This window comes from Echinops telfairi, unplaced genomic scaffold (assembly GCF_000313985.2).
Source record: "Echinops telfairi isolate 266 unplaced genomic scaffold, ASM31398v2 ScPeMD7_7420;HRSCAF=8458, whole genome shotgun sequence".
Lineage (NCBI taxonomy): Eukaryota > Metazoa > Chordata > Mammalia > Afrosoricida > Tenrecidae > Echinops > Echinops telfairi.
In genome coordinates, this window is record NW_022111320.1 from 17,829,867 (window position 1) to 17,842,753 (window position 12,887).

General features: G+C 43.4%; 1 protein-coding gene across 1 annotated transcript in view; it reads right to left on the bottom strand.

Moving 5' to 3' along the window:
* Positions 1-11,311, bottom strand: part of SLC2A2 (solute carrier family 2 member 2) — a 49,204-nt gene extending 37,893 nt beyond the window's left edge. The window contains exon 1 of the mRNA XM_045297581.1: positions 11,240-11,311. Within this exon, the coding sequence (XP_045153516.1) occupies positions 11,240-11,254 (15 nt within the window). The 5' untranslated portion in view covers positions 11,255-11,311. The remainder of the gene's footprint in view (positions 1-11,239) is intronic.
* Between the last annotated feature and the right edge of the window lie 1,576 nt (positions 11,312-12,887).

Below are 12,887 nucleotides of genomic sequence, written 5' to 3' on the forward strand. Positions count from 1 at the left end.
CCCATGTATTTATCGGCCAGGTTGGCACAGTAAACTAACTCAATTGGCCAGTATTTTGATAAGGATTTTTGCATCGATGTTCATTAGGGATATTGGTCTGTAGTTCTTGATTCTTGTGGGATCCTTGCCTGGTTTTGGTATCAGAGTTTTACTAGCTTCATAGAAAGAGTTCAGGAGTTTGCTGTCTTTTTCTATGCTTTGGAAAAGTTTGCGTAGGATTGGTGTCAATTCTTCCCTGAATGCTTGGTAGAGTTCTCCTGTGAAGCCATTTGACCCGGGGGAGTTTTTTGTTGGTAATCCCTTGATAGCCTTGTCCATTTCTTCTACTGCTATGGGTTTGTTGAGATTCTTGACATCCATTTGGAATAGTCCAGGGAAGAATTGTTGTTCCAAGTATTTGTCCATGTCTTCCAAGTCGTTAAATTCATTGGAGTACAGTTCTTCATAGTACTGTGTAATTATCCTTTTGATTTCATTAGTGCCCATTGTAATGTCCCCTGTTTCATCCCTCATGCTTGCTATTGAAATTTGTTCCTTTCTTTCTTTGGTTAGGTTTGCCAGCAGTCTGTCGATTCAGTTATTGTTTCCAAGAACCAACTTTTAGGAGCATTATTTTTTCCATAATTTTCTTATTTTCACTCTCATGAATCTCAGCCCTGATTTTTATTCTTTCTTTTGCTATTATTAGGATTGTCCTTTTGACTCTGCTGCAATTGCTGTAAAATTTGTGTCAGCATATCAGTAAGTCTCTCTTCCTTTTTCATGTGTGCATGTATTGCTATCAAACTTCCTCTGAACTGCCTTTCCTGTGTCCCAAAGGTTTTGGTATGTCATATTCTCATTCTCTTTGGTTTCTAGAAATTTCCCAATTTCATCTCTGATCTGGGCCAGTACCCACTCCTTTTGCAACAGAGAGTTATTCATCCACCAATTGTTTGCCCTGGTTTTCTTCATCTTCCTTTTGTTGATTTACAGCCTCATGGTCAGAGAGAGAGGTCTGTGTGACCTTAATGTGCTTGAATTTACACAGATTTGACTTGCGTCCCAGAATGTGGTCTATCTTTGAGTACGTGCCATGTTGGCTTGTAAAGAATGTGAAGGTTTTTGTATTTGGGTGGAGAGCTCTGTACATATGTATCAGGTCAAATCGTGTAATTGTAATGTTTAGATATGTAGCCTTCTTGTTAAATTTCTTTCCCTGTGCTCTGTCTTTCTCAGAGAGCAGTGTAATAAAGTCATCTACTATAATTATTGAGCATGTGATTTCTTTTTTCATCTTTTGGAGCATTTGATTGATGAATTCCATGGTCTTCTCATTGAGTGCGTATATATTTATTATGCTCACTGGTTCTCGGTCTACTGTTCCCTTGAGCATTATCTCTTGCTATGGCTGGCACTTTGAGATCAATTATATCTGAGATTAGGATTGCTACCCCTGCTCTTTTTGAATTGCTATTTTTTTGGTATGTTTTTCTCCAGCCTTTGGTTCTCAGCCTATTTATGTCTGTAATCTTGAGATGTGTCTCCTCTAGGCAGTAGAGCTCCACCAGTCTGCTAGCTTTTGCCTTTTGAGGCCTGAGTTCAGTCCATTGATATTCAGGGTTATTAAATCCACCTGTGGACTCTGTGATGTCATCTTGTACCTTTTGTGTTGGATGTTTTCCTACCTCCATTCTTATTGGTGGGTTGTGCACATGTGTGTGTGTGTGTGTGTGTGCGTGTGTGTGTTTTATTCTTGCCTTCTTTCCACCATTGAGCCGATGCTATCTTGGGGGCTGTTTTCTCTTTGTTGATCACAGGGTGTAGTTGTTCTATGTGGCGTTCTCTTATTTGTGCTTGGTGAGTGTTGTTCTGCCCATACTGGATCGGCAAGGATCTTTTGCAAGCTGGGTTTCTTTTAACATTTTCTTTTAGTTTTTCCTTGTCTGGGAAGACTCTTACTTCTCCATCAATCTTGGTAGATAATTTGACTGGATATTCTTGGGTTTGTGTTATTTTCCTCCAATTTTTGGAATATGTTACTCCACTCTCTCCTCTTCTTCATAGTGTCTGCTGATAGGACTGAGCATATTCTTAATTGATTGCCTTTGTAGGTGACTGTGTTTTTTTTCCCTAGTTGCTCTTATGATTTTCTCCGTTCCCTCAAAGTTGGATAGTTTAACTATTATATGCTTTATTGACTTCTTGGGATTCAGTTTAGCTGGTGTTCTTTTGGCCTCCTGAAATGGAGGTGACCTCCTGAAGGCTTGCCTGGTTCTCATTCAGTAAGCTGGGGAAGTTTTCCTTTAAGAATTCCATCACAATTTTTGCCGTTGACTTCTACATTGTGTCTTGTTCCGGTAACCAATTATTCTGATGGTCTTCCTCTTCATAGCATCAAACATAGCTCTCAGATTTTCTTCAGCTTCTCTGATTCTCTTATTTGACTTTTTTTTCCTGTGTGGTGAAGTCTGCTTGGTTGTTATCTAGGTCACTAGTGTGATTCTCTGTCTCCTCCAGTTGGTTGGTGACGTCTGTGAATTTGCTACTGGTTTTGTTATCTCATCTTTTAGCTCTTGTTTTTACCTTTGGTGCATGACCTTTTTCTTCTCTATCATTTCATCCTTTTTATGTATTGCTTCTCTCATATCCTGTATTACTCTAAGCAGCATTTTGTGCTTTCTGTGGGAGGTCAAAGTTTGCCTTTTCTAAGACTGTAATTAGTGCTAGCTCATCCTCTGACATTAGATTTTGTTTCTCTTGTCTTCTTGTTGAAGCTGTTGAGGCAGCTTGATGCTTCTGTGTTGATTTATTGGAACTAGGTGCCATTTTCCCAGGAGTCAAAGAGCCCTGGGGTATTGATGCTTCTGCAGGCTGCCTGTAGTCAACTGCCCTGGGGGTTTGTGTTTCACCTTTGTCCCACTGGGGTTTCCCTCTCACCCTAGCCTATCAGGAGTTTGTGGTTTGGAGGGCAGTTTGGGTGGCCCTCTCTGTATTCAGGCTCTGAGGTCAGCTTGTGTCATGCTCCAGTAACCCTTAGGCCTCCATAGTGGCCATTTTCAGCTGTGTGTGCTGTGGTCTGAAGGAAAGTGCTGGCCCGGGTGTGGGAGCACACATCTCAGGGAGTTGGGATGTAGCGGGGGTGGGGCCCTTGCTCCTGGCTAGAGGCAGCCAGCCAAGTCTGTTAGAGTGGCAAAGAATGCTGGGCAGGGCAGGGAAAAGGAAGGAAAGAAAGTGCTGATCTTGGGGGAAGAATCTGCTAACAGGCAGTGGGAGTGTCTGTTTTATTTGGAATATCAAACTGTGACTACAGCAGCCTCTGCTGGGGGCTGGACTCAGGATGTTGTGTCTGGCTGAGACACGGTGCTCCCCAGGCTTGTACAGGAGACTTAAACAACTGTTGTGGTAATTAAGCAACAACTTTGGAACCCCCACTCGGCCCCTAGATCTCTCAACTCACCAATATCCATGGAGCTCCCAGCATGAGCTGCCTACCTGGTTGCCATCTTGCCAAGCCTCCCCTTTCCTGATTTTAAATTATAGAGTATTACTTTGTTCTGTTTCTCAATTGCCCCTTGATCCATGTATGAGTTTCACATGAGCACAATGAAGTATTCTGGAATTTCCTGTTCTCAAGGCTATCCAAAGTTTGTCGTGATCCACTCAGTCGAAATGCCTTGGCATAGTCAACGAAACACAACTTCTTCATCAGTTAGCTTTGGTGGTTGGTGCATAAATTTGAATAATAGTTGTACTGTCTGTATTTCCTTTAAGGCAGATAGATATAATCCTATCACAAATAGCATTACAAATCAAGATAGACCTTGAAATATCCTTTTTGATGAGAAATGCAATGCCATTCCTCTTGATAGTGTCATTCTTGATGTAGTAAACCATGATTTTCTGATTTACAATGGTCAGTACCAGTCCATTTCAAATCACTAACACCTAGGGTATCGGTCATTATGGCTTTCATTTTTGGCCATTCCCAGTGCTATAGTTAAATGTGGGTGTGTATAATTCAGAGAAAATATTTTTGACAACAATGACAAGATGATGCCTGTGTTAGTCTGGGTAGACTAGAGAAACAAATCCAGGGAGGCTCATATGTGTATAAGGAAGAGCTTTATATACAAGAGCAGTTGAATATTGATAAAACATTCCAGCCCAGTCTAGTTCAAGTCTGTAAGTCCAACATTAGCCCATATGTCCAATACCAATCAATGAAATCCTCTTCAGACTCACAAAACACATGCAATGACACTGAATGCAGGAAGATCACAGACCAGTGGGTGGAAAGCCACTGGCAGGGGTCTCCATGTGGCTGCTCTGGCTCCAGAGCTCTAGTGTAACTCCATGTGTGTCTTGTCAATAGAAATGTCTCACAGGGCGTGAGTGAGTTTGTGTCCCACCTCCAGCAAGCTATTTATCTCCGGAGTGCCTCCATATGAGGTTATTAGGCTGCAACCTGGTTGACAGGCTAAACTCCACTCCTTCACCCTTAAGTCTCAAAATGACAACAGATTATGTAACTTCCACAATGTCCTTTGGGAAGAAATGTGAACTTTGAGAAGGAGTAGAAAGGGGTATTTTTCCTTTATATTATTATTTCATAAGAAAAACATTTCAGGTACCCTCAAATGTAATGTGTATTTAATTTTAAAAATGAAACAAAAGGGATATAGTGAGCATTTTGCTGAGTGAATGAATAAATGGGTCATATCAACATGAATTTCAGTTCCTGCTCTTGTACTTGGTGGGTATATGACCTGGGCCACTTCACCTGGAGGAGCTACACTTTTTCTTTAAATGAAGGATGACTGTAGTTTCCTTTTCTCCCAGCATGAAATGTTGTTGGTTCAGGAAGCTTACAGTGTGGTCATCAACAAAGTCTTAGCACAGAAGCACCCTGAAAGAACCCTTTAAGATATATAGTCTAGCGACTCTAAAACTAGAATCTTATTGGAGACATTGTTCCACATGCAGGATCTTGGACTTTACCCCAGAACTACCGGTAGTGCCTACGCAGACTTCCCTCTCAGCAAGTTCCTTCCCTACAACAATGGATTTTAGAGCTGATGTATGGGATGCTACCACAGTGTGTATACTATACACACTCACTTTGGTCTGTGGTATACCAGATGTTTAGAATTATTCTCCCAATTGAATTAAACATCTAAATGGCATTGGCTTTAACAGCCAAAGAAAGAAAGCCAAGATAAGGTTCCAGTTGCTTATCTAGGGGCTTCTCCTCATATCCCTTTTCCTCTTATTCCATTTCCTGGCCCCTAGATGTTCATCTACTTTACAGACAGCAGCCCTTTCAGCAGTGAGGGGAACCAAGGCCTACCCAGAATGCACTTTTCTTTAACCTTGCTCATACTCCTCATTAGCCACACCTCTTCCCCCAATTATTTAAAGTGGGCAGTCTGAATTTACATACAATGAAAGCACAGCCTGAAGACTTAATACTGAACATTTATAGTTACTATCTGCAAAGCAACTCATCCAAGGCTTTATATGAACCATCTCATTTACTCCTTGAGTTAATCTTCTATTGTCACTGTAACAAATAACCACAAATATAGTTGTTTAAGCAACTGAAATTTATCAGCTTATAGGTCTGTAGGCCAGAAGTCTAGACCAAAAACCAGACATCAGCCAGCGGCATTCCTTCCTGAACCTTCTAGAGGAAAATTTGGCTTGATGGCAGAATTCAATTCCTTGTGGCTGAAGGACACTGTGTCCATTCCCTTCCTGATTGCAAACTGAGGGACAGCGTCAGTACTTGAAGGCTAGTGACACCTTTTCTTCATTTTCACAGCCAGCAATGGACTTGTCCCATCTTCTCAAGTGACATCTCTCAACCCCCACCACACTAGGTTAAAACTCTCTACTCTTAAAGACTCATGCCATTAGTTGGGCTCATCCTGATAATCTTGAATAACGTTCTCATTTCAACATCTAAACCCATGGCAGGTAACATATTCATACGTTTGTGAAAATAGACTATGGGTGTATTTGGAGGGCTCTGTTCTGCTTATCACACTCCTTGTGACGGCACCATTAACGTCGCTACTTTACAGATGACTAGGCTGCAGCTAGTTCTGGTGTCACACACAGTAAATTGTAGAGTAAGTATTTTGACCCAGAGGCTATGCTTTTGAATACTTTGTTAGTTTTCATTCCTGACGAGGCAGAAACACACATACGAAGTCAAACATATCTGAAAAATGTAGGGTTATAATATTTCTAAATGGTGGGGGTGGGTGGGTGGGGGAGAAATCCTTACACATCCATCTGTGATTTTGATCTCAAAACCAAACCACCAAGCAGCCACCATTTTCAAGTGGCGTTTTTTTTTTAACCATCTATCACACAGTTCCCTTTCGTCAGCTATCACAGAAAACTAGTCACGAAGCAGTAAAGCAGCTAGTCACGAAGCAGTAAAGGCTGCTCAGCGATTCATCTATGGAGGAGCTGCAGAAGAAAGCCCAGGTCTCCCCAAAGCCAATCCCAAGGTCAACATATGCTAGTCAATTTCCTGCATATTTTTTTCTTTCTCGAGGTAGAGTCTACAAACACTTGGTCACTGAAAGCCCCACTTCATCCCTGGACTTCTGCTCTCTTCTCTCATTGCTGACTCTCTCTTCTTGCTCCCCCACAATCACAAACACAGCATTTAGTTTTTCTTCTCATTGTAATAGTCCAACCAGTGACCATGGCAATGGTGAGCAGAGGAGCCACAGAAGCAGGGTGAAGGTGATGACTGTTGTGGATTTGGCTCCCCATCCTCTCCATCAGCTTTCTTTGTCACCCCAAATACCCAATCTACACCCCAAATACCAAATACCCAATCTAAGTCACAATACTGTTACCTGTTCCTGTACTCAAAAACTCACTGCCGTTGAGTTGGTGCCAGGTCATAGCTTCCCTATAGGACAGGATAAAACTGCTCCTGTGAGTTTCCAAGACTGTAACTCGTTATGGGAGTAGACAGGTCCGTCTTTCTCCCACCATTCCTGTATTAGTTTTATTTTTTAAAAGGTCATTTTTCAAAGATAGAAGGCCTCTCTTTGTTGTGCCTATTCCCTTCCCAGATTGTTCCTTATAAGTCCATGCTGTAGCTATTCCCAAAATCAACTGCTCATTTTATAAAAACAAGAAAAATTAGAACTATAAATAATATATGAAGGCTGTGAACATTTTGGAAATCTCACTGTCCTCGGGTTGATGCGGACTCATAGTGATTCTATAGGACAGAAACTCTGGGTTTCTGAGACGGTGAATCTTCATAGGAGTCGAAAGCCTCCTCTTTCTTCTGTGGAGTGGCTGGTGGTTTCAAATGGCTGACCTTAGGGCTAGTGGCTCAACTTGTAACCCACTATGCCGCCAAGACTCTTTTGGAAATCTTAGAATGTTCTTAAAGTCATTGCCCTGGTCTGGTCTTCCTGGCTGCATTTTTAGAGTTATCACATATATCTCCTCTCCCACTTCTTCTGCCCTGTTCCTGGAATTCTCCACTTGTGACTCTCCAAGAAAGAAACTTCACCCAGGTATCCAGGCAAGAAGTAATAGATACTCATCGATTTTAAGCAGTTCGCTTGAATTTCTGAGACTTTCCAAATACCTACGTCTATTTGATTTCATCTCATTTGCTTTGTCACTTATCCTCCTTTTCAGAGTTAATCTTCCTCTCTGGGCTTCATGCTACATTGGCTCTTTGCTGCCGTTTCTTTCTCTGACATTGTAAATGAAGAGAAGCGACAATTACAGTGAACTGCCTGTATTAGTTTTGTACTTTGGAGAAACAAATCCACGGCGACTCACGTATAAGAGAGAGTTTTATGTAAAGAAAAGGTGCATCACGAAAACATCCCAACCCAATGCTGCCCAAGCTCATAAGTCCAACATTAACCCATTAACCCAACACCAGTCCACAAAGTCCTCCACCTCACAAAACAGAGGCAATAATGCCGACTGCAGGAGGAAAGCTGAGTCAGTGAACGTGTAAGCATCTCAGCACTGGCAGGGGTCTCCACATGGCTGTTCCAGCACCCAGGGCTGCATCAGGATAGATCCATGTGGCTTCTCCTTGGGGATGTCTTGTAGGAAGTCAATCTTGCAAGCTGAAGCAGGGAACTGCTAAGGCAGCTGCACCCGATGCAACCATCACAAAACAAGAGACCTGAGAACTAGAAAGGCGAGGCTTCACCACCCATTTATCCCTCCGCCTTTCAACCAGACCCACATGTGATTATTGGCCAGGCTGGCACAATTAACTAACTCACTGCCTATGTGACTAGTTTGGCCAGACAATGCTTTGCTCATGAGAGGGGAATTTTCTGAAATTATGAAGTTGAAATAAACTCCATTCGCCCTCACTATTCCATCTAACATCTTCAGTGGTTAGCATCAAAATAGGTGCATATTGACCTGAGTGTATCTTTTATGGAGATCACTGTCCTGGGGGGTCACTTCAGGGAAGCCCCTGGACCAATATTGTCAGGCCCCTTGACTAACCTGGTGTACCAAATCCTTGCCCTGGTTCCCTGAACTTAGGACATTCTATCAGTCTGCCACCAACCATATTTTTGTGATAGTTTTCTTTGACCTCTCTTGTGCTCTCTAAAGCTCTGTATCTCAGTAAACCCATGGACATCATTATGATCCCAGGCTAATGGTCTCCATCATTTGGATGATATGACTTTGTAGTTATCTTTTCCTTGTTCAGTTTAAACCTTAATACACTTTCTCTTTAGACGATTAACCAGGCATGCAATAAAATCAATCACCATCAAGTAGAGTCCAACTCATGGCACCCTCGTGTGTGTCAGAGTACAATGGGGTTCTGTACAATTTTTTTAATGGCTTGTTTTTCAGAGTTAGAACACCAGGCCTTTCTTCAGGGGCACCTCTGGGTGGACTTGAAACTCTAATCTTGTGGTCAGCAGCTGAGCATGTGAACTGTTTGCACAATCTAGGATTTCAGGTGAGAATAGCTAGTGAGAACGAGAGGTGGACTTTACTCTTAATGGTTTTGAACCTGAACCTGGATAGGGTGAAACCAGAATCTGCTTGGAAAATTAGTTCCACCTGCAGATTATGCCAGATCCCATAACCCTGCAGGCAGGGATCATGCCATCATTTCACTTATTGTGACTCTGGTACATTTTTCAGTTGAAGAAACTAGGGTCCCTGCTAAGGTCTTAGCAGGGACATGCAGGTTCACCGGACCCTCAGTCCTACGCTAATCCCAATTCTTTCAAAGTCCAGGTAGATTCAAAAGCTCAAAAACACTGAGCTTGATGTCAGTTCTTCTTTTTTGGGTTTCATTATTAGACAATCCCCTTGTTCTATAGAAAGTTCTACAACACATGTACCAAAGCCCCTGAAAGGAATTAAATGATGATTCTAAATGAAGCTTGAACATCTGCTAGCTGCCCAGATGCTAATATGTTAATTATGTTAGCTATATTTTTTGCAGTGTCTTCCAAACTTCAGTTCTATGAGCATGGCCTTCATAATTTTCTCAAATCTACATACCTAAATCTGTATAGTTATTAACTTAATATTTGCCTGGACACTATCTTTAAAGTACTGTGTCCTTTAGCTTTGTCGCAAGCTGTAATACCTATGAGGCCAGGATGTGCAGTTACTTTTAAATATACACATCATCCAAATGCATTACTAACATCAAAACGCCACCTTTCAAACACAACAATGGTTGGGAAGCGGGTATGGGATCGGTGGGGTTGTTTTGTCAGACATAGAGTCACTGTGAATCAGAACACATTCAGCAACCAGTAACGACAGACTTCTCGTAGTATCTAATTTAATTACCTCCAAGTACTCACATACTACAAAAATCCTGAATTGCCTGTATCATGTCCTTTCACTATTGTCCAATACAGGAGAAAGATGAGACTCTGTTCCCATAAAGATTTACAACGGCTCAGAAACCCTCTAAGTCAGAATTGATGCGATGGCTGTCGGTGTTCTAGTCCAATACGGCCTTACCTTGTCACCATATAGGAAACCAGTGTTGGCTCTACAGCTTAGCCCAGGTTAAGTCTGAGCATCTCCAAGTGCTCCAGAACCCAAGTTCAAGTCTGACTGACACCCAAGCCTATGCGCTTAACCAAGTCACTTTCTGACGTGGGGGATACCCTGCTTTGTCAGTAAAATTCGCCAGATAATAACATACAGTTCCTACTCTGTCAGGGGCACAAACCCCACCCCACCCCCCACCCCCGCTCCAAACGAATATTGTGACATAGATATGGGTGCTAGAGTGCGGTTAGAGGAAACTTTTAAGGGAACAACAATACTGAGCCCTTTTGTATTTTATATTTCTATTTTGAGGAATATCAAATCTACAGAGAAGTTGAGTGCAATCATGCATACCCTTCCCCCACATTCACCAGTGGTTAACACATGTGCTGAACTCTTGCTGTATGTGTCATGTTGGCTGAACCAATTGAAAATAAATAGCAGATGTTGTGCCATCTCACTCCAAAATACTTCTGTCAGTACTTATTGAGAACAAAGACATTTTTTCTACATAATGGCATTATAGCCAATACACCCAAGAATATAACACCAGTACACTAAGATGACATAATACAAACAAGCAAAACACCCCCAATCTATTGCTGTAGACTTGATTACAACTCAGAGCAATCCTATAGGACAGGATAGAACTGCTCCATAGGGTTTCCAGAGGAGGGGGCAGACTGCCGCAGCGTTCACTCATAGGTCAGCACATGATAGTTTCTCAGATGCTTCCATAATGTCCCTTGTGACTGTGTTCTCCCTTTCTCGAAGTCAATGCCAGCTCTCCTACTGCACTCGGCTGTCAGATCTCAGTTTACTTTACAACAGTCCTTCCATTCTCCACAGAGTGGTATCTTTGGAGAGTCCACTTCAGTTGTAAGCATTAGTTACATTCAGGTTACACTGTCTTCTTTTTCTTTTGTACATAGCCGTAGTAATATGGTTATACAGAATGACGAGAAAAAGTTAGGCAGATTAGTCAGAAAATATGGCAAATAACTTAAAAACCCCATCATTAATGAATAAATTACAGGGTTTTTATTTTTCGCTGCCAAGGGAATTACTCATTGGCTAGGTAAAGAGAACTAGCGTTGATCGGTGGGAGCCAACATCCCATGAAGCCTGGATTTGCTGATTGACTTAAGCACATTTTTCTATTAATTGCCTCAAAAGCAGATTCAAAACCAGCACAATGCTGCTTTACCTTATCGCCTGCCATTTGAGTGGGTGGGAGTCCTCCTCCTAAATCCAGACCCTGAAGAGCATGTGGCACATGCAGCTGGTCAGCCCTGCCAGTCTAATCCCTGCTCTGCCCAAACCTAGTTATACATTGGAGGAGGAGGGGCAAAGGGAGGGAGGAGTTGGCCCACCGCATACCTAAGAGTTGAAGTCTACTTTGCAGAGCGGCTGCATATTTATAGGAAGCTAATCAATAAACACCTTGCCTCAGCGACCTGGGTCGTCAATGCCTTTGTTCCACCAGGAAAGAACACAGGAGCAGGTCCTTCAGGCGTAAGTTACAGACCCGAGGCTGTCACACGTGAAGGTGTGCGTGGAGTGTGGCAGTCACTGGCCAGGTGAAGAGAACTCTCTGGGGCCTTTGGTGGAGGATATGCGGTGGGGGAAGACAGATCAAGGGTGGGCTTGGGGGACCTGCTGCTCTTTGCTCCAGGGAGAGATGCACAGAGGCGTGGGTCCTGTAGAGCTGGGCTCTGGGGCAAGAGACTGCTGTAGGCGTGAGCGCATGAGCTTTGGGGTGTGATGGGCTTGGCTTTGAATTTCAATGTGTTACTTTTCTGTGTCTCCCCCCCACCTCCTTACCTGATAAAAATGGAAATAACAGAACATAGGCTGTTTTATTGAGAGCATTAAGTAAGCTAATATATGGTGTGCTTAGCCTGATTCACACACACACACACACACACACACACAGATCAGCAAAGGGTGGTGGTGATGATGATTCTTGTTGGCTCAGGGTGTTGAGGTCATTGCTTGAGGTGAAGCTGTTCCTACAGCTTAAGTCTGTGCCCTGTCTTACTCCTCTGTGATAGACAGTTACCATGGGGTCCCAGGCAGTAGAAAGTCATGAGAGGGGCCACTAAGTCTTCAGTGGAACTGATCCCAGAGGAGGACATCTAAGCACAGCAGCAAAGGGAGGTTCTTTGAAGAGAGAGCCGTGCAGGGGCAGGAGAGACTCGGATTTATTTGTCTGTGCTTTCACCTCTTCTGTTCATTCCCCCAGAGGAGGCTTGTTGGAAACCAGTTGCCACTCCTAAGGAGAACGATGAGACATCTGCTCCCATATCGAGGTAGAGTTTCCGAAACCCACAGGGACAGTCTGCTATGCCCTATAGGGCCGCCATGTGTCAGAATACACTCAAAGGCAATGAATTAGGTTTTGAGCTTGGTTTGGTCTGCTTCCTCGAAGAGCGACAGTGTTGGAGACGCTATATAGGCAGTGAGTCTGGTTTTTGAGGTCCCCCCCCCACATTGTTATCAACGCCACATTGAGACCTGACAAGCCTAGGTTGCTCGATATAAACCAGTAAATGATTCCGTTCCAGCCTCCAGGATTTTAGAGAGCCCACCCAAACCCCACGCTGTGGGGTGCGTGCGATGAAGAAACGCGGCGCCCCCTCGCCAGCAGGCTCACACTAGGCACAGGGAGATGTGGAACCACTACGCACAAAACCAATACATTCAAACTCATTGCCACCCAGTGGTGGCAACCCCCCGGGGCACAGCAGGACCGCTCCCCAGGTGTGGTGTCCCAGGTGGGCAGGCAGCCTCCTTTTTCTGCGGCGTGGGTGGGGTGGTGTCCCAACGCAGACCTTTCCCTGGGCAGCCAGTGC